At 34.7% G+C, this 27,060-nt stretch overlaps 1 protein-coding gene across 3 annotated transcripts; it reads left to right on the top strand.

Moving 5' to 3' along the window:
* Window positions 1-820: 820 nt before the first annotated feature.
* On the top strand, window positions 821-26,633 carry si:ch73-217n20.1. Of its 3 annotated transcripts, XM_009297128.5 has the most exons (14): window positions 821-909; window positions 2,632-2,832; window positions 2,921-3,017; window positions 4,532-4,605; window positions 6,714-6,902; window positions 8,547-8,735; window positions 11,487-11,681; window positions 11,978-12,172; window positions 12,486-12,680; window positions 15,687-15,878; window positions 18,956-19,052; window positions 20,131-20,204; window positions 22,510-22,689; window positions 25,708-26,633. In XM_009297128.5, the coding sequence occupies exons 1-14, from the start codon at window positions 858-860 to the stop codon at window positions 25,890-25,892; spliced, it is 2,115 nt and encodes a 704-aa protein (XP_009295403.2). In that variant the 5' UTR covers window positions 821-857; the 3' UTR covers window positions 25,893-26,633. The 3 variants fall into 3 exon arrangements, 2 of the variants coding, with proteins under 2 accessions (XP_009295403.2, XP_009295404.2); XR_012398799.1 differs by lacking the exons at window positions 18,956-19,052; window positions 20,131-20,204; window positions 22,510-22,689; window positions 25,708-26,633 and adding exons at window positions 16,913-17,154; window positions 17,258-17,909; XM_009297129.5 differs by lacking the exons at window positions 18,956-19,052; window positions 20,131-20,204; window positions 22,510-22,689; window positions 25,708-26,633 and adding an exon at window positions 16,913-17,909.
* The last annotated feature ends 427 nt before the right edge of the window (window positions 26,634-27,060 follow it).

Here is a 27,060-nt window from a genome sequence, read left to right as displayed (position 1 = left end):
GCTAGGTTATTTAAAGTGAGTTTGCATCGATCCGATTGGCTAGCCAATGAGTGTAGATGAGTGGCCAGCTGCAGTCAATCAAATCACATGCTCCACTCGAAATTAGTTTGTGAAACTTCATTTAAAGACACTGCAGATGAAATATTGTGGTTTCAATTTTCATACTGAAGTTTTTTGTACTTTGCGTGAATGGATTTGGTGGAATATTACGTTTAATTTAAAAGAATATATTGCTGTTTACATCCAAGAAAATAGTCAAAATAATAACAAAATGTCCATATTTTAGTGTATTATTGCTGTAAATATGCTACTGTAATATTAACTAGTGAACCGATAAAATACTTTAGTTTTTACTGCGTTAAACTTAGCATAACTAACTTAATTGTAAAAAACTAATGTTGCTTTGTTTATATTAATGTTACTACAGTTGTTTTAATACCATAGCAACTATACACTTACAACAACTGATCAATTCAAGTACATTACTAGTGTTTGCTTTCAAAAAACAAATGTACTATAGTATTTTGTCATGTAGAAACTTTTGAGAACTGTCAAATATAGGCAGCTAATAACTATTAGAGCAATTGCTGGCAAAAAGACTTAGCTAATTAGTTAGCCTTAGAAAAACGTAGGTTTCCGTTCTAACCAGACACGGTTTTCATTATTTATTTCAATTCGGTCGTTGAATTCGGATATTATTTGAGTAAATGAGTCTTTACTGAAGATTTACTCTGGCTTTGAGGGCAGGGTTTGAGCTCATGACGAGAGCAGGCGTGTTTTTAAACTGCGTGTGTGAGTATGTGAAGACATTATTTACCTCAGACCTGCTTCACTCCTGCAGACTGTCGGCTGTGAATATGGCGACTGTTTGGAGGAATGCGCTCGTACTTGTTTTTGTGCACCTTGTAGGTGAGTAACTTTTACTTTTAACATTAAATAAATGTCATATATGTGGCAAACCTGATCGATAAGCAAAACTCGATGTGGCAAGTCGTGTGGCACGTCGTGTGTTTGTGTTATTATGATTCTGACACACTCGACCGTTATTCCCGCCACAAATAACGTTATATTCATATACTTTAACAGCGAAATGATGACTTGTAATTTTTCTAGCTATGTATTTGAGTAAGTTTAGTTTCAGACTAAGGTTAAAGTTAATTTATAGTAAATAATGTTGCTATTAAAGTTTTTTAACCATTTAACGTAACCTCTATAGTAAGGGAACGTTACAGTATATTATTGTTTATAAGTTAACGTTAATATAGTAGGCTATTTACAACTCTGTTGATGTAGTATTAACTATGTTGAACTGATAAACTGCAATAAATACTGTAGTATGCTTTAGTTTTTATTGCAGTAAACTGGTCTTTTGAATTTATATAACGTTAGTAATAGAAAACTTGGATAAGTTGTGTTATACAGCTGTTGTATTAACATAAACTATATAATTGGCACATAATAATTCAGAAGTACTTTCTTAAATGCATCAATTATATTATTATATGTATTTATTTGAGATTATATTAGATTTTGGCAGTATTTAGTGCTACTGGAAATGCTATTGATTCATGAATTGAAACTCAGCTACTAAGATTAAGTCTAATAAAGGTGAGGTGTTATCGTGTGCATACCTGACAGATTTGTTTTGTTAACCACATGGCTAAAATAGATCTCTTTCCATCTAGTCATACATTGCATAATATTGCTACTTTTACACACTGCAAAGATGTTTTTCTTGTTTAGTTTTTTTGTGTGTGTTTATTTTCAGTACAAATATATTTTCAGAAAAATGTGTATTTTAGATTACTTTGTTTAAAAGAAATAAACGTCTGTTATGTGAGAAAAATTAAAACAATTCAATGCAAAAACATAAGAAATTATTGAAAAATGTATATGAAATTAATTATATAAATTATATAAGATAAATAGAATATATTAATATATATAGTTATATTTCACTTTCTTTATTAAATTTATGTTTTATGTATTTATGATATATATATATATATATATATATATATATATATATATATATATATATATAACTTTATAGCTACTATAAAAAATAATAAGATTAATTTGTCTTTAAAAATGGCAATATTTGTATCGATAAAATCGATTTATCTCAAAACACTAAAAATTTATTTTTTTATTTCTATTTTTTAATTAAATATTTATTTTATATTTATAAATACAATTCAAAGCAAAACAAATAAAATTATATAATATATATATAATATATACAATTATATTTCAATTTCTTATTTTAAAACATTTTTACAATTTATTATGTCATGTTTTTTGTATTTGATGTATTTTATTTTAGCAACTTTTCTGAAAACAAAAACAATAATCAATATCTTAATTTAAAAATTGTGATATTTGTCCTAGAAAACAGCCAAAAAATCCTGATAAAATATATTTAACTCAAAACATTAAAGATGTATTTTTATATTTCCCACAGACTATCAGTGTTCTTGTACTATTTGTTTCAACAGCATGTCTCTATTATCTTCATTATGGTTGCCAATATGAATAATAACAGTAACAATCTGACTGTTTATCTAAATCATAAGACAGCAGTATTGTATGTTCACTGTAATTTGTGTTTTAAAACTCTTTCTGTTTCAGTGTCTCAAACACGCTTTCGATGTGGCGAACCACCAAAATACCCTGATAAACAGCTGGACATTAAATATATCTACAGGCCAGTATTCAACCATCAAGATAAAGTGTCTTATAGATGTCATCGGGGTCACGTGCCATCAGAAGGAAACCGCATGTCATTCTGTATGAGAGGACGCTGGACACCCTTGACCCTGAAATGCCAAAGTAAGATTTGTCTCGTCATCTCTACAGTATGTCATTTACTCATTGATTATGTTCTATGTTTTTTAATATTTACTCCTTTTTTCTATAGAGGTCAAATGCAACGGGTTGGCAGACATCAAGAACGGGCAGTACAGACGAGAAGGACAGTCATACGGAGATAAAGCCATTGTTATCTGTAATCAAGGGTATTGAATCTTCTTTTTTTATCAACACTGTTTGATTTCAGTAACTTTAACATGTACTGAGGAGAACAAAATAAAACAAAGTAAAAAAGAAAGAGGGGGAATACAATTTATATATATATATATATGTGTGTGTGTGTGTGTGTGTGTGTGTGTGTGTGTGTATATATATATATATATATATATATATATATATATATATATATATATATATATATATATGTATGTATGTATGTGTGTGTGTGTATGTGTGTGTGTGTGTATATATATATATATATATATATATATATATATATATATATATAAAATATATATATATATATATATATATATAAACAAAGTAATGTCATATATATATATATGACATTTAATCTTGATTAATTACATCCAAAAAATTACTGTGTATAAATATAGTGTATAGATAAATGATACATTTATAAACAAAAGAAAATACAAAACCAATATATATTTGTCAATATACACTCACAGGCACACTTTATTAGGTACACCAACTGCTTTATTCCTTTGTGGCATAGATTGATCAAGGTACTTTAAATATTCCTCAGAGATTTTGTCCATATTGACATTATCGCATCACGCAGTTGCTGCAGATTTGTTGGCTGAACATCCATGATGCGAATCTCCCGTTTCACCACATCCCAAAGGTGCTCTATTGGATTGTGTTCTGGTGACCGTGGAAGCCATTTGAGTACAGTGAACTCCTTGTCATGTTCAAGAAACCAGTCTGAGATGATTCACGCTTTATGACATGGTACGTTATCCAACTGGAAGTAGTCCAAAGTGTGCCAAGAAAATCTCCCCCACACCATTACACCACCTGTAGCCTTAACCGTTGATACAAGGCAGGATGGATCTATGTTTTCATGTTGTAGATGCCCAATTCTGACCTGACCATCTGAATGTTGCGGCAGAAATGGAGGCTCATCAGAGCAGGCAACGTTTCTCCAATCTTCTATTGTCCAGTTTTGGTGAGCCTGTGTGAATTGTAGCCTCAGTTTCCTGTTCTTAGCTGACAGGAGTGCCACCCGGTGTGGTTGTCTGCTGCTGTAGCCCATCTGCCTCAAGGTTGAATGGATGTGTTGTGTGTTCAGAGATGCTCTTCTGCAAAACTCAGTTGTAACAATGCTTATTTGAGTTACTGTTGCCTTTCTATCAGCTGCAACCAGTCTGGCCATTCTCTTCTGACCTCTGGCATCAACAAAGCTTTTGCATTCACAGAACTTCCACTCACTGGATATTATAATATGAATTATTTTTAACAGTTAATATTTTGTACATTATACTGCAGCATTAAACTTTTTTACTATCAGTTAAAGTTTTAATTTGTTCTTGTTATTTCACAGAGCATTAAATACTGTTAGCAAGGATTAATTTATTCTAATAATGCATTATTAAAGGCTGAACTATTAAAATATTGTTTATTTTTAGCTTATTTTAGTAAATACATCAACTAATGAAACATAACTGTAAAATATGACCATTGTTTTCTAATGCAGATATGTTTTAAAAGGAGTAAAGTTCCGCATGTGTCTGGAAAAAGGCTGGAGTGGTACTGATCCCGTCTGTCTGGGTGAGTTTAATCATTAAAATCCCTTACATGCATTATAACACAACTAAATGTCACTTCCATTTACTTATGAAATGCAATTATATATTCTAAAAACCACTAACTTTATAAAAGTGTGGAAAGTGTTGCTGTTACGATCAACAGGTTTTACTGTACAAAAGGGTCCATTTAATCTACTACTATACTTAAATCAATGGTGTATTTCTGAATATATTGCAGCATAATGTCACCCTCTAGTGGTAGATTTGGTTACACTTTAGTTTATGGACCAATTCTCGCTATTAACTAGTGCAGGGGTCGGGAACCTTTTTTCAGCAAAGATTCATTTCAGATTTTTTTGGTGAGACTTTTTTTAAACAGTTTTATTTTTTCATTGAAGGGAGACAGAGTTTTAGAGCCACATGTTTTGGTCAAAGAGCCCCATAGGTTCCCTACCCCTGAACTAGTGGCTTATAACCTGCCTGCTGTGAAGAAATTGGCTGTTTATTTGTACACTACTTTAATAACTATTACCAAGCAGCAATAAACATTGAATAGTAACTTTTTATGCATATAAACTTTTTGTATTTTTCTTTTTGCTTATTTATTTATTTTTTACTCCTATATTGGTGTTGTGTATGCACCCATGTACATTTGAAAGCATAACCATTTAAAAAAAAGTCAGATGTTAATGTGACTAAACTTTTTCTCTTTTAGGTAAGTTAGAATTATCAAATTTGTTTGTTATGCTTAATAGCAGGATAATGGGAGAGATATTGTTTAAGAAATTGTTATAACTTTTCTTAAAAGTCAAGTTTACATACAGTAAGATTATTCTGCCTCTGAAAAAGCTCAGATGATGATGTCAAGGTTTTGGAAGTTTCTGATTGGCTAATTGACAACATTTGAGTTAATGTGAGGCACAACCATAGAATATTATTTAAGGAAAACCTCAAACACACTGCTTCCTTGTGTGACAACATGGGAAAATCAACAAGCCAGAATAAATAAAAAAGCCAGATTACAATTTGCTAAATTACACTGGGAACAATAATATTTTTTGTAGACATGTCCTGTAGTCTGATGGAGCTAAGATTAAACTGTTTGGCCATAATGAGCAGTGTTACATTTGGAGGACAAAGGGAAAATTTTACAAGCTTAGGAACACCATCCCAACTGTGAAGTATGAGGGCGGCAGCATCATAATGTGGGGGCTGTTTTGCTGCAGGAGGGACTGGTCCACTTCACAGCATAGATGGCATCATGAAGAAAGAACATTATGTAGAAACACTGAAGCAACATCTCAAGACATCAGCCAGGAAATTAAAACTTGGCCACAAATGGCTCTTTCAAACAGACCATGACCCTAAGCATACTGCCAAATTAGACAACAGAGTGAATGTTTTGGAGTGGCCATCACAAAGCCCTGATCTTAATTCTATAGAAAATGTGTGGGCAGAGTTGAAAAAGCTTGTGCGAGCAAGACAGCCAACAAATCTGATTCAGTTACACTAATTCTGTCAGGAGGAATGGGCCGAAATTCCTTCAAACTATTGTGAGAAGCTTGTGGAAGGATACCCAAAACATTTGACCAAGTTATAGAGTTTAAAAGTAAAGCTAAAAAATACCAAGGAAATGTGTGTAAACTTTTGACTGTCTGGAAATTATTAAAAATTCTCAAAAAAAAAAAAAAAAACTCATTATTCTGGCATTTAGCAAATGTAAATCATTTAGGTAATCCTAGCGAACCTAAAATAGTAAACGTTTAGTATGATTTACCATCAGACATTTAAAAAAAATGGCTATGTTTCTTTTTTTAGAGTGTATTCAAACCTCTGGTTTCAACTGTATATGATGCTTAAAGATTTGGACCTTGATTTTTGCTTACTATTAGCTATGTCCCCCTACTGTGAAAGCCACAAAGGGGAAACCAGTGTTGCGGATGTATATGGATAACCACATATACATATAACATATTTTTACATATAAATAAAATATTAAAAAAGTCATAGTTAACTGTTTGTTATTTGAAACAATTATGCCTCTAAATATAGTGTGACCGTTGATTTGTTTTATTTTTTCATCTGGAAACTTTTTGGAAACACATCATTGGTTTTGTTCCCCCATTTTAGCACCACAAGTCACTTGTTCAGCACCTACTGTGGAAAACAGATGGATTAAACCTGGAGAAAGGACACAATACACAACGCAAGACACTGTGAGCATCACCTGCAGTGAAGGGTTTGATCTGATTGGCTCCTCAGTGGTCACATGTGGACCAAACGGCCAATGGCGGGACTTGCCAGAGTGTCATCGTAAAGGTAATTTAGGGTGTTTTTGCAAGATGATAAATGTTGGATTGACATAAACTATTTCACAAATTACACACTATCTATACATCCAGTGTATGAACTTGATAAGGTTATTTTGTCAGTCATCATTGGAGTCTGAAAGTCCCTCCACTGTGTAATTATATCTACAACATGTAAGTACATGAAATGTTCAACATTCCACAGTTCCTTTTTTAGGTAAATAAGTGCATCTTTTTGGTATTTAATAGGTCATAAAGAAGATATTTTGAAGAATGTTGAAAACCGGTAGCCATCGACATCAATATTAGGTAAAAAAGAAGTCAATGGAAGTCAATGGCTACCGGTTTTTTGACATTCTTCAAGATATCTTCTTTTGTCTTCATTAGAAGACTGAACACACACACACACACACACACACAAATAGGTTTGGAATAAGTGGAGAGAAAATTATGAAAAATTTCAGTGAAGTTGGGGAAAAGCTAGCTAGAGTAGCTTAACTAAAGCTTATCTACATTTTCATTAGCTTGACAGTAGCTTTGAAGCAGCACTCCAATAGTGTATCTTTTAGTCAGTCACACATCTCATGGTTTTATGTGTATTTATTCATTACTGTTATGTTGTAAATAATATTTTTAATTTATAATTAACAACAGCTCAAACTCAATTCATGAAGTATTCTTTAAGTTAGCAATCAACCTGAAGTTGTGTGAATACTTCAATAAAATGTCTTGGCAAAATATGTCTGTATGCATTTTCACTATTTTTGTTGAGAAAGTGCTGATGTGTGCTTAATCTAAGGAATTATTTTGTTACTGCAATGCTCTATTAGTTGCAGTTGTGTACATTGAAAACATTTGATATTATAGTTGTGGAATTACCAAATATATTACAAAAAATTAATGTTTATATATTTTTGTAATACAGTGGTCCCTCGTTAATAGCGGGTAGGCATGGGCCGGTAAAACATTCTGACGGTATGATAACTTTGGATAAAAATATCACGGTTTCACGATATTGTGCTCTTCTCTCTAAAATATGCTCTTTTTAAAAAATATGCTGAGTAAAAAACAAAAAACAAAAAAATTATCCTTTGAAAACAAAAGTTTTTGTTTTCAACTTAAATTTTTTTTTTGAAAGATTGCAATATTTTGGAGCAGTAAACATGTCAGGCTAAATAATGAAATGAGTCATTGACTTCTGCTGTGTTCATTAGTTTCTAAAACACAGATTTCTTTACATTTTAAAATGGCATCTTTGGAGATCTTTTCTGCTGGAGATACTGTTGTGCTAAAAAACAAAACAAAAATAATAATAAACTTTTCCAAACCGCTGCATACCTTAAAAACGGTGATCATCCCATGCCTAATCGCAGGAGTTACGTTTTAAAAAATAACCTGCAATCGGTGAAATCTGCCAAGCAGTCTGCTTTATTTTTAAACGTATTATTATAAGATATCTGTTTCCCTCTGATCTATCAAATCCATTGCAGTAGTTTCATGGCATGTCTGGGTTTTATTTATTTTTTGTTCTGCACATTTAAACATTTGAACAAACATTTTCCAAGAGTGGTGATTCCATACTTTTTGTCAAGGGTTGTATAAAAAGCTCACGTCATACTTTTTAACACTTTATTTTTTCTTTTTCTAATTTTAGTGCCAAAGATGACCTGTCCAGCACCTGCTGTGGAAAACAGATCTATAAAACCTGGAGAAAGGACACAATATACACCGCAAGACACTGTGAGCATCACCTGCAGTGAAGGGTTTGATCTGATTGGTTCATCTTTAGTTACATGTGGACCAGACGGCCAATGGCAGAACTTGCCAAAGTGTCACCGTAAAGGTAACTTAAACTTTGTTCACAATTGATTTAAACACCATTTCCAGAGATACACAGAAAGCTTGGTACTTGCTAAGGGGATATTCTTGCTTTTTTTTAAATTCCTCAAGCAACACTGGATTTTTTGTTGGGAATAAATATTAGGTTGACATAAATTTTTGGGTAAAAAGTCAATGTGTGACTTGAGATAACCGAATAGACATTTGGGTACTTAAAATAAAATCTATTGTTGTGTAGACATTAATATTATGATTGGCAAACGTTGGGTTAACATCCCAGTGTTTAGCGTGATGTATAAAAATTAGGGATGTAACGGTATCAGAATTTCATGGTACGGTAATACCTCGGTATGAATGGCACGGTACGGTATTTATTGAGTAGTTTACAGGAAAAACAAAACTAATGAAAATACTCGAAAAAAGTGTCAAAAGTACTTATTTACCTTAGCACTGAACATATCAATGACATACAAATTAGCCATGTATCTGTAAGTTTTGAAACAGGAACTTCAATTTTTCAATTTTAATAACAAAAAACTATTTAACCATATAAAACAAATAAAGTTTTAATTTAGTATTGTTGAAAACTCATCACATTCAACATTTAATCACTCACTCACTTAGATAGAGATGGGCTTTTTTAAGGAAAATTATCATATAACTATAATCTGGTAAAAGCTGGGATCTCTGGGCATTTATAATGTCTCCTGCAACAGAAAAAACCCTCTCATTTGGGACGGAGGTTTCTGGGACAGAGAGATATGATTTAGCCAAGGTTGACAGCAGTGGGTAACGTTGTGCATTGTCTTTCCACCACTTGAGAGGACAAGCCATGAGTGAGATAGAGGTCTCTTTGCGGTACAAGTGAATGTCTGCATCAATCTAACATGTGCTGTGTCTTTAGTCGTATTCCCCGACTTATATTTCACCACAGTCTGGCAGTGCCTGCATATTGTTTTTTTCTTTGTCTGTCACCTTTTCTACTTTTTTGTATCTTTTTAGAAAGAAACCAAAATGCTTCCACACATCCGATTTAAAACCCGCTTTAGGTTTGATAATTTCCAGCTCTTTTTCTTCCCCGCTACTAGCAGCACACTCCATTTCCGCATTACTGGATCTGTATTGACAACAGACCGCAAAGGATGATGGCCACGCATAGGCTGATGGGAATTGTAGTTCCCGCTACCTCCCGTTCGCTTCATTCGCCTAAGCAAACTTTTCTCAGAAATATAGTTTTATTGAGTCATGCGCCTGCGGTAATATTGAAAACAATTACTATTGCGGTATGACGGTATTTACAATATTGTTACATCCCTAATAAAAATGTAAGAGCACTTTAAAGTGTTCTAGATTTTGTATAGCTATGTTTAGTAATATAGCAGATTTTAGTAAATTAAATTTTGTATAGTTTAATTTTAGAGGGTTTTTATTTTTACCAAATGGTGGTTTGTTTTCAGATACTGATATTTTACCTTTACAACCTTTTTAATGTAAACATTTCGTATTCTGACCAATTTCTAGAGAAAGGTTTAAGTGGAGGTTGGAGCCAGCTCCAAGTGTGTGGGACTTGAGCTCCATGTGGGCTGTACAACCCTGGGGATTTTTTTTATTTAATATCTTGTACATGACACATATGAGTTCAATATTGTGCTTTATGAATGTCTACACCTATCCCAACCTTAAACCCAACTTCACAGTAACCTCATGGGCCCTATCATACACCCGGCGCAATAAGGCACAAGACGTGTTTCTATGATGTGATGCTATTTTCAGACCAAAATTTTTCTGTTTTCCTCCACGTTGTTTAAATGGCAAATCTAACTGCGCCACTTTGTGGACTCATGGGTGTTTCGGTCTAGATAAGAGGTGTGTTAAGGTGCGTTGTTGGCGCGTTGCTATTTTGAGGAGCGTTGTTTGAGCACACTTCGTTTGCTGGAAATTAGAACTGAATTTAGAAACAGTTTTGAAACAAATCTTTGCGCTTAATAAACAAAATTAATTATGTAGGCTAATGGATGTCTGTGCGTACAACACGTTTCCTGATCCACGAAAGAGTGTGAAAGTGAAAGTAAAGAATGCAGATGGTCTGTTTAACTGTTTTCTCGCTAGTGAAGCGTTCAGTTTTACACTTACAAAGTCCGCCATGTAAATAGCAAATGCACTATGGCGCAGCGCAACTGACTCTTAAAGGGAATGGGAGATGACACTCTGATTGGTTTATTTTTCAAAACACACCCAGAACTCATTAAGAGAATAAGCTCAACCCTGTTAGACCATGCGCCGAGGCGCAAAACAGATTTTTCCGTCATTAAATTAGCAAAAGTGGATTCTGACACGCTCTTAATGCTTTTGCACCCTGTACTTTGGACTGCGCTATTTGCGCCTAGATTGTTAAATAGAGCCCTATGTGTTTTATTGATGTTTATTGTCCCTACACCTCCTAAATCCAACCTACTTGCGGTGTAATCCCTCCCACTTGGAGGTCTTCGGGCTGCAGCAATACCTACTTAAGTTTCTGCAAAAAAAAAAAAGGAAAAACTGTTATTATAGGCTTTTATAGAATAAAAAAAAGCAACAATTTACTCAAACTCATACCCGAGTAAATTTAATAAATGCAGAAAAACTGAGAATGTTGATGCCTCCTGATGATTTTTCATAGCTGCATGTCAAATGAAGTCATTATGAGGTCACACTTGTTTGTCAAATATTAGTGCAAATTGCATTTTTCCTCATCAATGTTTTCCTTTTTCCTCAGTAATCCTCTGCTCTGCACCCGCTGTGGCAAACGGAAGAATCAATGCATTCGGCAACCAGCACAAACCCAGAGACACTGTGAGCATCACCTGCAGCGAGGGCTTTGAACTGATTGGCTCACCGCAGGTCACATGTGGACCAGATGGCCAATGGCAAAGCTTGCCAGAGTGTCACCCTAAAAGACGTTCAGCTAACGGTAAGTGTATTAATAATATTATTTGAGAGTTTCTAAATTGTGTTCACGTAACAATGAAGACTAGTATTGATGCGTAATATTCACAACTGTATCACAGGAACAAACTGCAGCTTTACTTAAACGTAGACCTTAGCAAATTCAGCAAATCTAAAGTAACTGGGAATTATCAGGTCATTTTTTTTTATTTCTGTGATATTAAGCCATTTTGAGGACACTCTTGTTTAATAAATGTCAATGCGAATTGCATTTTTCATCACCAATAAAACAATATTTTTTCTCCATTGTTTCTTTATCAGTAATCTTCTGCTCTGCACCCGTTGTGGCAAACGGAAGAATCAATGCATTCGGCAACCAGCACAAACCCAAAGACACTGTGAGCATCACCTGCAGCGAGGGCTTTGAACTGATTGGTTCATCGCAGGTCACATGTGGACCAGACGGCCAATGGCAAGGCTTGCCTGAGTGTCACCCTAAAAAACATTTAGTTAATGGTAAAGGCATTAATAATGTTATTATTTGCATGCTCAAACATTTGCATTTGATCATGTGACACTGAACACTATAGTAATGATGTTTTAAATTCAGTACTGAATCACAGGAATAAATATACTCAAAATAATAACTAAAGCTCATACCTTAGCAAATTCAGCAAATGTAAAGAATCTGAGAATTTTCTGAACTTTTATTTGTTTCAATTCCTGTCAAATTAAGCCATTTTGAGGACAGTCTCATTTAATAAATATCGATGCAAATAGCATTTTTCATAATCAATAAAATAATATTTTTACTATTGATTATTTTCAGTAAACCTCTGCTCTGCACCCGCTGTGGCAAATGGAAGAATCAATGAATTTGGCAACACGTTCAAACCCAAAGACACTGTGAGCATCATCTGCAGCGAGGGCTTTGATCTGATTGGCTCACCGCAGGTCACATGTGGACCAGACGGCCAATGGCAAAGCTTGCCCGAGTGTCACCCTAAAACACGTTTAGCTAACGGTAGGTGCATTAATAATATTATTCGAGAGCTAAAAAGTTTGGAATTGTGATCGTGTGACTAATAATGATGCTTAAAATTCAGAACTGAATCACAGGAATGTCAAATTAAGCTATTTTGAGGACACTCTTGTTTAATAAATATCAATGCAAATAGCATTTTTCCTCGCCAATCATTTAAAATATTTCACTCTTGTTTTTTTATTCTGACCAGACAGCCAATAGCAAGAATGACTATAAGAGATTTAGCTAACGGTAGATGCAATAAAAATAATATTATTTGAGCACTCAAACATTTGGAATTGTGATCAGTGGTAATAATTCAGATTTAAATCGCAGGAATGTAAATGTAGCTTAAAGGAGCTTTAAACTGCATTGATTTAATAAGCTAAATTGTTCTGTGACATTTACATACATACCTGTCAACCCTCCTATTTTGCCCAGGATTCTCTCGTATTTTACAGTTCTATCCCGCTATTATCCCGTAAAAGTATTTTCCCGTATTTCTCCCGTATTCTCAGTGTTTCTCTGAAGGGTGGCTAGAAACATTAAAGAGCCGAGCCTCCCTATACGCAACCCATACCACCGAACCACCAGGGGCCGCCCCTTGCTCTTAAATGTGAGTCTATTCTGTGCTTTCACTTTAAGCACGAAAACACTTAAATAAATAAATAAATATAAAAATGGTGTGATTCCCCTTCCTTTTCATTACATAGGCCGTCTCCCCTTCATATGCAATCCTCAAAACAGTCATATAATGGTGCGTGACTGTCAGGTGACGCGCTTCATAGTGATAAACAGATGCTGTTTCCCAAGCGGATTCTGTACACGTGATTTTAAGCAGAGTGAAAGTCTGGCTTTTGGGTGCGTGTTTTAAACAGACATATACACATAATTAATAATAATAAAATCTAAAGATGTCGATCTTGGTGTTTTTTTTTTTTTATAAATACAACTAATTTCGTCTTAAATGAGCATAAAATTTTAGAAAACAGTCGAATGCCTTTATTATATTGTTAGATGTGTGCATTTTTAAAGTAACACCTGTTATTTAATGCAAATAAATTTAAAAAATCTAAGTAAATAAGAGATAAGATGCATTCACTGCTCTTTAATCAGAATGTGTTAGTTATACAGTGAAGAAACAGATAATGAGATTTGATAGCTTGATTCTAATTCATTATAACAACTATTATAATAAGCTGCATTGTTTGCTAATGTATTTGCTGCTAATGTATAAATTTATTTTTTTCTTTTGTAAATAGTAATGATAATAAAACATAATACTGACCATTTAACTGTTTACTTACAATAAAACATCTACAAATTAACATATTTAGTAATTTGGAAATTTTTTAGAGGAGATATCCCTTATTTTCACATCCCAATGTTGACGGGTATGTACATAGAAGGTATGTGACTAGAATCAGAATGTCCTTATTGACCATATTTGGAAGGTCATGAATATTAAAGAGTTAGCTCTAAGTGCTTGCTCTCTATCTCACATGAACCCACACATAGCATGATGCACTCTAAAATAAACATACGCAAAATATTCATACTTCACTTCTCAAACAATATTTTAACAGACGGAGTAGATGCTTTGTTAAATCTTCTTAAGTAGTATAGGTTTTTTTTTAACATGAAGCGAGTGAGCTTTCTAATATAAACCACCAGACAGAGAAAGATGAAATAAAATATATTCTAAATTATAATTAAACTTAACAAAAGAGATGCATTGTGTTGTATTTTGAATTGTGATGTATTTGTGTTGTAAAATGTAACATAAACACAGACAATAATGAATATCAATATCTGCATAAACCAATGATGACGTTTAATAAAGTGTATTTCTGTTCTTTCACTTGAAAAAAAAATTTAAGAGCTGAGTGATTGATTCGATATTTAAACGTGGATAAAACTCAATACTCAGCAGTCTACATGTGTTTGTTACTTCAAATTACAAACATATCCAGCTGATATTTCACAATAAACATGATAAATTAACAAAAGGTACAATTAATTGTATCTTATGCCTCTTCAAAGTGGAGCTGACTGCATTTCTAATCTGTATATCCTGCATTTTGCATTCTGACAATCTCTAAAGAGTCATTGCTTAGAAAGGCATAAAAATTAAACTGGTGCTGCTGTCTTTGACTTAGCGACATCTCCAATTTTCTAAATTATAGTTCCATATACAGTTGAAGTCAGATTTATTAGCCCCCCTTTGATTTTTTTTTTCTTTTTAAAATATTTCCCAAATAATTTTAACAGAGCAAGGAAATTTTCACATCATGTCTGATAATATTTTTTCTTCAGGAGAAAGTCTTATTTGTTTTATTTCGGCTAGAATAAAAGCAGTTATTAATTTTTTAAACACTATTTTTGGGACAAAATTATTAGCCCCTTTAAGCAATTTTTTTTCCGATAGTCTACAGAACAACTGTCGTTTTACAAAAACTTACCTAATTACCCTAACCTGCCTAGTTAACCCAATTAACCTAGTTAAGCCTTTAAATGTCACTTTAAGCTGTATAGAAGTGTCTTGAAGAATATCTAGTCAAATATTATTTACTGTCATCATGGCAAATATAAAATGAATCAGTTATTAGAAATTAGATGATTAGAAATGTGTTGAAGAAAAATCTGCTCTAAATAAACAGGGGGGGCTAATAATTCTGTCTTCAACTGTACATGGTAAGTATATTATAAACTTTGATCAAATTAAAAAATAAGGGAGGAATTGTGCTCTGATTGGCCTGTTTTTTATTGGGGAATGTGGCTTATAATACTGCCATTTCCATATAGTGATCTCAGATTTTCTTTATAGGGTACCATTAAAATGTTTTCTTAGTTATTTTAAATTGTAAAAAATATTTTACAATATTTACTATTATTTTAGTCAAATATGTGTATTCCACAGAACACAACGAGTTAGTTTTAATCTACATTAATATATTTTGAAGTGTGTATAATATTGACAGGACTCTTATTGTACTTTTCTCGCAGGTAAATGTGGTCCACCTCCATCATATCTCCATCACAATGTGTTCTTCAGAGAAGGGACGCCCTCATTGACTGAGTACTCGTCCGGTGCTCGTATTCGGTATAAATGTAATCTAGGACTTCGCCGAGCCTCTGGAAGTGACATCATACGCTGTCAGGCCGGAGAGTGGACAAAATTGGCACTCCGATGTCAGCGTAAGAAATAATACTCACATATGATCACATATATATTCACTGTTATAAAGCACAACGTATACAATTTTCCATTGAAGTATCCAAAAACTACTAGAACAGTGTACCACATTTTGTACAACTTTCAAACGGTTAATTGCGATTAATCACATCCAACATAAAGGTTTATGTTTACAAAGTATATTTGTGCATACTATGTATATTTTTGTGTAATATAAATATATGCATAACTATGTTGTATTAAATTGTTTGTTTATATATATATAAACAAAAGTTCTGTCTGTTTCATGAATCTGATTGGCTGATAGCCGTGATATATTTAAGTAATATCAGCACCCGTAAAGCCTCTTTACCCTTTGTGTATTACTCCGCCCACTTACAACCAGCAAAAAGCAGACACTACAGATCTAAAGTTTAAAAGATGCTTGCTCAGCTGTTTAACTGTCAGCTTATGATTTTAATCCAAGGCGGAAGAAAGTAGTTCCTCATTCAAAAGGGTTTTTGAGACTCTCCATGTTTGATTCTGTCTTTATATACACCATTATGCCGTCAAACTGTTGTATAAACGCAATATCACACACGTAGCAGTGCGATATGGCTGTATATCCAACACAATCTCACGGCAATTCGTAACTTTTTCATTTAGTGGCTAATTCGTATGAATTCGTACGATCTAATTCGTATAATTTAGTACGATTTGCTTATCCCCCTATGACGGTTGGGGTTAGGGGTGGGGTCAGGTGCCACGCCTCCTTTTTAAAATTGTACCATTTTGTACGACTGAACTTGTACGAATTCGTAAAATACTTACGTTTTCTCGTGAGATCAGGCTGGTATATCGGCACTGGTGGGGGCACTAAGCCAACGCACCAACGCACGCCTCCCACCAGTGCCGATATACAGCCATATCGCACTGCTACGAGTGTTATATTGCTCATATATATATATATATATATATATATATATATATATATACACACATGTACATATTTCAATGTGAGCTGTGGCAAAAAGGTTTGCTATGTCTGTCAGCGTAGTGTCCAGAGCATGGAGGTGCTACCAGGAGACAGGCCAGTACATCAGGAGACGTAGTAGAGGCCAAAGGAGGGCAACAACCCAGCAGCAGAACCGCTACCTCCGCCTTTGTGCAAGGAGGAACAGGAGGAGCACTGCCAGAGCCCTGCAAAATGACCTCTAGCATGCCACAAATGTGCATGTGTGTGCTCAAATAGTCAGAAACAGACTCCATGAGGATGGTATGATGGCCCAACCTCCACAGGTGAGGGTTGTGCCTGCAGCCCAACACCATGCAGAACATTTGGCATTTGCCAGAGAACACCAAGAATAGCAAACTTGCCACTGGCACCCTGTGCTCTTCACAGATGAAAGCAGGTTTGGAGTGTGGAGATGCTGTGGAGAACATTCTAATGCCTGCTACATCCTCCAGCATGACCGGTTTGGCAGTGGGTCAGTTATGGTATGGGGTGGCATTTCTTTGGGGGGCTGTATAGCCCTCCATGTGCTCGCCAAAGGTAGCCTGAGTCCTATTAGGTACTGAGATGAGTTCCTCAGACCCCTTGTAGAAGCATGTCAATGGAGTTGGCCCTGGGTTCCTCCAAATACCAAGACAATGCTAGACCTCATGTGGCTGGAGTGTGTCAGCAGTTCCTGCAAGATGAAGTGATTGATGCTATGGACTGGCCCGCCATTCCCCAGAACTAAATCCAATTGAGCATTTTTGGGACATCAGGTCTCGCTCCATCCACGAATGCCACATTACATCACAGACTGTCCAGGAGCTGGTGATGCTTTAGTCTAGGTCAGGAGACCATCCACCACCTCATCAGGAGCATGCTCAGGCATTAGGGAGGACATACAGACACGTGAAGACCACACACACTACTGAGTCTCATTTTGACCTGTTTTAATTACATTTCATCAAAGTTGGATCAGCCTGAAGTGTGTTTTTCCACTTTAATTTTGAGTGTGACTTCAAATCCAGACCTCCATTGGTTAATAAATGATTTCTTTTGATATTTTTTGTGTGATTTTTGTTCAGAAAAGTTGTTTTTCAGCACATTCAACTAGTGTAAAGAATAAAGTATTTAATATTTCATTTATTCAGATCTATGTTGTGTTAGTTTAGTGTTCCCTTTATAATTGAGCAGTTTATATAGATATATGTATTGTATTATGTACAGTATGTGTGTGCATTTATACAAAAAAAAAAAAAAAACATGCTGGGTTCCATACGTTTACTTCATATTGTCCCAACACAAATCAAAATAAGTTATCTCCATCGCTTTTGCAAATTTAAGTGGATTGAACATAAAATAATTAGGTTGCTTCGAAAAATCTTAAGCAAACTAATATTAAATAAGTAGTTTGAACAAGCAGCAAGAGTAATTTTTGACTGTATATGTGTACACATACTCAAATATACACAGTACACACATACTGTATATAATATGTAAACAAAAACTTTAATTTGGTTGTGATTCATTGTTTGACATCACTGATATTTAGCTGAATTTTGTACTTGCATTATGCCAAATGTTTTGAAGAATGTTCAAATCAGCAGAAACTTTAACATGTTGCTCAGACCAAAACAATGACAGAGATTTAATGAAGAGAATAACTGATTCATCATTTGTTTTCAGATAAACACATATGATAATCTCTTGGCATGTTTCTTAAATATTTAAGCATTATGTTTATGCTTTAGAAGTGTCCAAAACCATTTCTTCAAGTTTTATTATTGTATATATTTTCCTTTGTCTTGGAGTATTTGCTGTAATATTTAATAGTCTGATTGCGTGTCTTTAAAGTGTATTCATCTTCAAGAGTTCAGGAGATGTTTTCACCAGACAGCTGTGACTTTCCATTGCGGTTTACTGTCCTGTATATAATAACACCTGCTGGATTAGTGCTGGTCAGATTGCATCAAGCTTTGATCATACAATGAATTCTTCCCTTTTATTCCATCTCCGTCTTTCTCTGTCAGTTGTTTTCTGGCATAGAAAACCACAGATCCACATTCTTGGCTTTCCTGGCGTTAAACAGTGTGTTTCTGTCTAAAGGGAAAAGCTGTGGTTCTGCTGGAGAGATTTCCTTCGGCCGCTTTCAGTACAGCGGAGTGTTATTCGGAGATTCAGCTAGAGCCATCTGTCAGGAAGGGTGAGAAACAGACAAATACTTTTTTTGTTGTTGTTGTGATTAATTCTAATTCTGTTATATTAGAACATTAAGTTTAACAATAATGGTTTTATTAGAAGATTCAATTTAATTCTGATTCTGTAACAGAACAGAGCATACATTGATGTCTTGCCAAAGACGTGTGTGTAGGCAGTGTGTGAATATAACCATTAAAAACAGTATTCTAATGGTAAATATGTTAAGTTGTATTTGTTATAATCACACCTGATAACAACAGTCTGCAGAAACACTTTGATTGGCATTCTCCCTTTGTACGTGTCATCAGAGGGGAAAGCCCCACCCACTTGTTACTGTCTCTCCCTCATTAGCATAGGGATATCGTTAGTCTTGTTTTTGAATCGGCCACTATGCTGACGCACAGGCATTTGTAGCTCCACCCTCTTTTGAAAAGAGCACTATCTCATTTGCATTTAAAGTGACAGTCGCCAAAATGGCACAATTAGGATCAAAGCCTAAACGGGTCAGTTTTTAGAGTTATAAAACATTATTTGTGTGGTGTTTTGTGCTTAAACTTCACACATACACACACACACACACACTCTAGGACAGGGGTCACCAATCCTGGTCCTAGAGGGCCGATGTCCCTGCAGGGTTTAGCTCCATCTTGCCTCAACACATGTGTCTGGATGTTTTAAGTATACCTAGTAAAACCTTGATTAGATTGTTCAGGTGTGTTTGATTAGAGTTGGAGCTAAAATCTGCTGGACACCGGCCCTCCAGGAACAAGTTTGGTGACCACTGCTCTAGGAATATCAGAGACTTATTTTACGTCTTGTAAAAAGGGGCATATTAGGTCTCCTTTAAAAACATTAATAAATAAAAAGTGGTAATTGTCATTGTTATTTGCTTTTACTGTCAGCATTAGCATTTTTGATGTCTCTAATTGTTTTTTATATTTACAAATTACGTTTAATTGTATTTTATATGAGAGAAGGCCATGCAAAAAAAAAAAAAAATTATTAGAAAAAACTCCCTTTGAATGGCACTTAGCATCTGCATGTAAATGTTATCTGATGTCTGTGTGTGTTTGTCTGGTCAGGTATGAGCTGATTGGCCCAGAGGAGCGAGTCTGTCGGGATGGAGGATGGGATGGAAGGATCCCTGTGTGTGAACGTAAGACGTTTTTTTTTTTTTTTTTACTTTTTCACCTTGATATTAGAGTCAGACTTAATTATTCAAATATTCAGACTTAATTATTGTGTGTGTGCAAACACACACACAAGGATTGTTTTGCGGTTTAAAGGGGCTCAGGGTTCATACATACACATCAACAGAAAGACATTTGAATAATTTGAAATAAATATATTAAATATCTTAAAAATATCTATAAAGTAGCAGATTTCCATATTGTGTGATTTTTTTCCCCCCCATTTATTTATGCTTTTGAATGGCATTATGGCAGTTTGATTTTCTTCCAACAACTTGTTAACCTTTATAAAGAGTTCACACTCAGCTGATGAGTGGTTATAAAGCATGTTTGGCATGCTGTCCCAGGAGAGAGCACTGAGCTTAAAAAATCCTCGAGCCCAGAGCTACCTCCCGTGTGCAGGGCGAGAGGGGAGTTTAAGCTCAGGTTGGTCTCGAACTGTTATTTTTTAGGGCTAATAACAAAATAGAAATTGCTTTATAGAGATATACTGCGGCGAGGCAGTGGCGCAGTAGGTAGTGCTGTTGCCTCACAGCAAGAAGGTCGCTGGTTCGAACCTCGGCTAAGTTGGCGTTCCTGTGTGGAGTTTGCATATTCTCCCTGCCTTCGCGAATGTGTGTGTGGTTGTTTCCCAGAGATGGGTTGCGGCTGGAAGGGCATTTGCTGCGTAAAAACTTGCTGGATAAGTTGGTGGTTCATTCCGCTGTGGCGACCCCGGATAAATAAAGGAACTAAGCCGACAAGAAAATGAATGAATGAATGAATGAATGAATGAATGAGATATACTGCTGGTTAAGAGCTCTGCTATAGTGCTAATTTAGATTGATCAATCCACTTATGCACATGTGTTTTGGACTGCGGGAAGAAACTAGAGGGCCTGGGTAAACCGACATGAGCATGGGGAGAACATGTAAACTACAGTACGCACAGAAAAGACAACTGGCCTTTTAAGGACCTTAACCAGTGACGTTCTTACTGTAAGGCAATAGTGGTAACCACTTGGCCGCTGTGCTGCTATATAAAGAGAAAGGGGGTGGAAGGGTGGATTCTTCAAGGCGAAGATAACTAAAGTGAGAAACTCTGGTTATTTATAGTGAGTTAGGAATCGGCTGATTGGTGAGTCATGCATTAGTTAATGCGGGACTAGCCGTGATCAATAATAAGCGCATGCTCCACTTGAAATTAGTTCGAAATTCACAAAGTGAACATGTTTAAAAGTTTTATGAAGATATTTAATAGTTTAAAGTGGTATATTGCCTGTGTTGGTGTTACATATTACGCTACAAACACTTTGTAATAAACTGTGGATTTTTTGTTTTTACAGACTTATTTCTCTATAAGATATATTTATTTCGCTATATTTCTCTTATCTTTCTTACATGTTAAATTATTTCAAACTACTAAAATGTCAATAAAAGTCACCTTGTTAAACTGTAGAATTTTCAACATCAAAATTCGACAGAGCAGAGATCAACATCCCATAATGCAATTCACAACTGTAAATGAACAGAAACACTTGTGAATCACTGAATATGGAAACTGTTCCATAACAGATGTCTTTTTGCAGTATATAGATCTAGATGTTTATGTGCAGATGGTTTGTGATGTGTGTTTAACTGTACAAATAAGAAATAAATAGCTTATATTAAAGTATTTACATATAAGTTGCTATATTGGTTACTGAAGTCATAAACAGTATTGTTTATGACTAGGTAAACAGATAGCAACTGATCTGCTAGCTATTTTAGTTGCATATGGCCTGAGGGGCTGTTTTTATGCCAGTACGTGTGTGTGTGTGTTTATGTCTGATGAAGCGAGTGTTTACAAGTGTGGAGACCCATGAAGGAGCTCCAGATGGAATATTTTGTGTTGTGTTTACTTTATGATTAAAGTTGTTGCACGTCCGCTGGTTCCCGCCTCAAAATGAGCGAGTTTGAGCCACTTGTACAGTAAATAAGCGTTCAGAAAAAACAAAACACCAGCGAAGAAACTCGACAGAGGAACATAAACACCTCACTGCCAACTAGCGGTTCAGAAGTGTTATTGCAGAGCAACACAAACAGCAGCAGGAGTATAAATGCAGAGCTACGCGCATTGCATGCGCCATGAGTGCATACCAGGCTTTTGGTGTAGTGTTGGTGTAGGGGACAGAAAATACAGTTTGTACACTATAAAATCAATAGAAACCTATAGAATGTCCCTACAAATTTACAAAACTATAACCTGTGTGTGTGTGTGTGTGTGTGTGTGTGTGTGTGTGTGTGTTTTCAGCTGTTTATTGTCCTCCTCCACCTGAGGTCAAAGATGCAGAGGTTTCAGACTTCAGGAATGAAGATGTTCCTGTCGGGCACATGGTGTCGTATCGTTGTCAGACTGGAGCTCTGATCGGGACCCAAGATTTATACTGTACCACCAACGGCACCTGGAGCGGCCCTGCTCCTCTCTGCAAGGGTAAAATCACTTTTTTATTAGACCATCCTCCCTCCCTTAAATAGTTTAGACTATTTTTCCTCAATATTTACGTTACATTTTTTAAGGGTACCTATTTTTCCCCTTTTAAGAGATGTAAGGCAGGGGTGTCCAAACTTTTTGGGCCGAGGGCCAGATGAAAAAAAAACACGTTGTCCCGGGCCAAATTTTACATACATCACACAGACACGCTTATATATATATATATATATATATATATATATATATATATATATATATATATATATATATATATATATATATATATATATATATATATATATATATATATATATATGATATTTGCACACATTTCTAATCATAATAGTTTTAATAACTCATTTCTAATAACTTATTTATTTTATCTTTGCCATGATGACAGTAAATAATATTTGACTAGATATTCTTCAAGACACTTCTATACAGCTTAAAGTGACATTTAAAGGCTTAACTAGGTTAATTAGGTTAACTAGTCAAGTTAAGGTAATTAGGCAAGTTGTTTTATAACAATGGTTTGTTCTGAAGACTTAACGGCCTAATAATTTTGACCTTAAAATGGCTCATGCAAAATTAAAAACTGCTTTCATTCTAGCCGAAATAAAACAAACAAGTCTTTCTCCAGAAAAAAAAATTTTTATCAGACATACTGTGAAAATGTTCTTGCTCTGTTAAACATCATTTGGAAAATATTTAAAAAAGAAGAAATAAATCAAAAAGGGGCTAATAATTCTGACTTCAACTGTGTGTATATAGATAAATAGATAGATAGATAGATAGATAGATAGATAGATAGATAGATAGATAGATAGATAGATAGATAGATAGATAGATAGATAGATAGATGGATGGATGGATGGATGGATGGATGGATGGATGGATGGATGGATGGATGGATGGATGGATAGATAGATCATAACAAGAACTGCTGCTTAATTGAATGCATGTTATAGCGACACCCAGTGGTTATTTATTGAATTACGTTAATTTTTGTATAGCGGGCCAGATTCTTTTGAAATTTATAAAAAGCCTCGCGGGCCGCCACAAAACTGATTGGGGGCCGCAGATGGCCGTAGTTTGGACACCCCTGATGTAAGATAAGCTTTTAGTGTCTCCGGAATATTTCTCTTATGTTTCAGCTCAAAATAACCATCAGATCATTTATTATAGCCTCCAGAATCTGCACATTTTGGTGTCTGAGTATACTGTAGCTGCTTTTATAGCCTGTGGCTTTAACCCTCAGGGGTCTGAGGGTGTTTTGGGGCTCTGGAGAAGTTTTGACATGCACTGACATTTGTGTTGTTTTCAGTATCTTAAAAACATATTAATAGCTAAAGTGTGATAACACTGTAAACAGCACAAGCTGGGCTACAATAATACCTAAGCAGAATGTTTGTATGTGTTTGTGTTTTTGAGAAAGAAACGTTTATGCATGGTTGGTGAAAAACTAAAAATTTTGAAGTCACTGAAACAAGGCTGTGAAACACACAGAGAACATTTGTGCACAAAACTTTTGAGAACAGCATCTTGTAGCCGAGTGTTTTTGCTTCAAAATGATGTGAGAATCATCTTGTTTACTTGCTCACAGAAAACAATACAATGAATTAAAATTTTTAAGTCACTTTCTGAGTGAAAATGGTCTATGCAAGAAGCCGTAAACTATCATTACTATGCAGTGAGTCACATTTGAGAAAATAAAGATTTGCATAATGAGCTACATAATGAGCCATCAGACAGGAAAGTGACTAAGAGTTTCAAGAAAAAAATCTGAGAAGTTTATATATATATTTTGTTTGTAGTTTATTTAAAGTATATCTAACTATCACACAAAATAACTCGAGATACACTTGTGAGAGTCAGTACACTGTATAAAACTCTGTAACTGTATAAACTTACACATAGCAAATCTACTGATGGAATAAGCAAGCTGATTACATAAACTACATTATTAACATTTGTGTGTTGTTCACTGATACTAGTACTAATTTACCTAATAAACTCAGTGACCACAAAGGAATTATAAACTGAATAGCACCTGTTTTGTAAACAACTGTATTTATTTTTTTACAATAGCATAGCATATGCATACATAATGAGAGAACAGAATGCAAATAACAAAGAAACTATATTTTAACACTAGTAACCAGAAATAAGTTTACCATACTCATATGAAGAAACATTATTAGTAATTTATAGTCAATAAGTTGTTTTGAACCATACTATAGTAAAGTACTTGATATAATTTGTTTTATTAATTCAATTGTTGCTGTGGTAATATAACTAGCCTATGGTAGTATACATATAATTATATATATATATATATAATTATATATATAGCAATATCACACTGGTGGGAGGCGTGCATTGGCACGAGGCCGCAGGCGGAGTGCCTTAGTGCCCCCACCAGTGCCGATATACAGCCATATTGCACTGCTACTCGTGTGATATTGCGTTTATACAACAGTTTGACGGCATAATTGTGTATATAAAAACTAAATCAAACATAGTCTTAAAAACCCTTTTGTATGAGGAACTACTTTCTTCCACATTGGATTCAAATCATAAGCTGACAGTTAAACAGTTGAGCAAGCATCTCATGACTGCTTTCTGCTGGCTGTATGAGGACGAAGTAATACACAAAGGGTAAAGAGGCTGTATGGGTGCTGATATTACTTAAATATATCACGGCTATCAGCCAATCAAATTCGTGAACCAGACAGAACTGTTGTATATATATATATATATATATATATATATATATATATATATATATATATATATATATATATAGAGAGAGAGAGAGAGAGAGAGAGAGAGAAAGAGAGAAAGAGAGAGAGATTGATTTAGAGGGCTTTTAGTTGTATCGTATTGTTCAGACAATAAATTATAAAAGTCATTTAAATACAATTTTAATGATACAATAAATTACTATTTTATTATTGCAAATTATTTTCTTATAAGCCCTAAAATGAATGAACAAACTGTTGAATCCTGTGTTTTTAGACATCAGCTGTCCTCGTCCTGACATTCCTCGTGGATCCAGAATGAGGGGCTTCAGGTCAGTCTATAAGTACGGGAACACCGTCACCATCGCTTGCAGTCCTGGATTACGACTCTACGGGGAAAGTTTCGTCACTTGTGGAGCTGACGGAAACTGGACACCCAAACTACCAGAGTGTCGGAGATAAAATGCAAACCAATAATACACAAGACAGCCATCCGCAAGTCAGAATAAAGCTTTTCCTATGCTGTAGCTCATTCCGACACTATAAAAACACTATATGGTATTTACACATTATTTATTGGCACAAAGTAACTATTTTCTGAAAGTATTTTTATATGTATTTTTCTGTTAAAGGGTTAGTTCACGCAGGAATGAAAATAAGCTCATTATTTACTCATCCTCAAGGCATCCTAGGACTTTCTTAAGAAAATTACTAACTAGTTACTGTAATAAATTACATTTCTCCTGAAAAAAAAAGTACTTTCAAAGAATTACATTTAGTTATTAGGTCATTTTATTACTGTTACTTACAGTGCCTTTGCTTTAAATGCTATCCCAAAATGTAATAGTTCTATATAAATCATATTAGAGAGGTAAATGTTTTTTTTTTTTTTTGGTTATACAATTACATTGGGTAAAATAAGTATTGAACACGTCATGTTTTTTTCCAGAAATAATATCACTAAAGGAGCTGTTGAGATGGAATTTAACCAGATTTCAAGATAACCCGAACACTTCAAACATAAAAATAATACAACGAACCGAACAAATCTGAAAAACGTGCTTTGTGTAATAATGAAGTGATATGAGAAAGGGCTGAACTACTGTGTTTAATACTTTTTATTAGGCTATTAAGGCTTTTTTTTTTTTTTGGAGCTGCTGCTTAAAGACACTTTTCATTTGGAGAATAAAGTCACATACTTTGCTCAGGTGAGTGTTTTTTTTGTCAACAGAGTATCAAAATCTTGATGGTTCTGTGGGTCTTGTCTGTCAAAGCTGACCTTTATTTAGTATCCTCTATTGCATTCGGGTCAGGTGATTGGCTGGGCCATTTTACGGCTTGATTTGAGAGTCTCCTTGACTGTGTTTTGGATAATTGTCTTGAGGTAATGTTCACTCTGGTTTCATCTTCATCCTCCTGCTAATGTAGATGTTGGGCTGAAGCAGCTGATATTCATTTACACTGAGGAAGGGCAGACGGTTGCTGAAGAACTACTAAGAGATTTCAGCTGCTGTCTGGGCTTTCACTGCCAAACTACACCTTCCTTTCTTCACGTGTTCTATACATTTTCCCTGCGTCATTTCATATTATTACAAAGAACTTCATTTGTAAACTAGTAAGTTTGGTTTTC

The sequence above is a fragment of the Danio rerio genome, chromosome 23 (genome assembly GCF_049306965.1).
Source record: "Danio rerio strain Tuebingen ecotype United States chromosome 23, GRCz12tu, whole genome shotgun sequence".
Taxonomy (NCBI): domain Eukaryota; kingdom Metazoa; phylum Chordata; class Actinopteri; order Cypriniformes; family Danionidae; genus Danio; species Danio rerio.
Note: the sequence above shows the minus strand (reverse complement) of the source record. Positions and strands in the feature narration are given on the sequence as shown.

Bases quoted from the DNA above. Each gene is read 5' to 3' on its own strand.
- si:ch73-217n20.1 (XM_009297128.5), top strand. From the start codon at position 858: ATGGCGACTGTTTGGAGGAATGCGCTCGTACTTGTTTTTGTGCACCTT. The intron at 6,903-8,546 runs GTAATTTAGGGT...TTCTAATTTTAG, and splicing joins GCCAGAGTGTCATCGTAAAG to TGCCAAAGATGACCTGTCCA. The intron at 20,205-22,509 runs GTAAGACGTTTT...GTGTGTTTTCAG, and splicing joins AAGGATCCCTGTGTGTGAAC to CTGTTTATTGTCCTCCTCCA.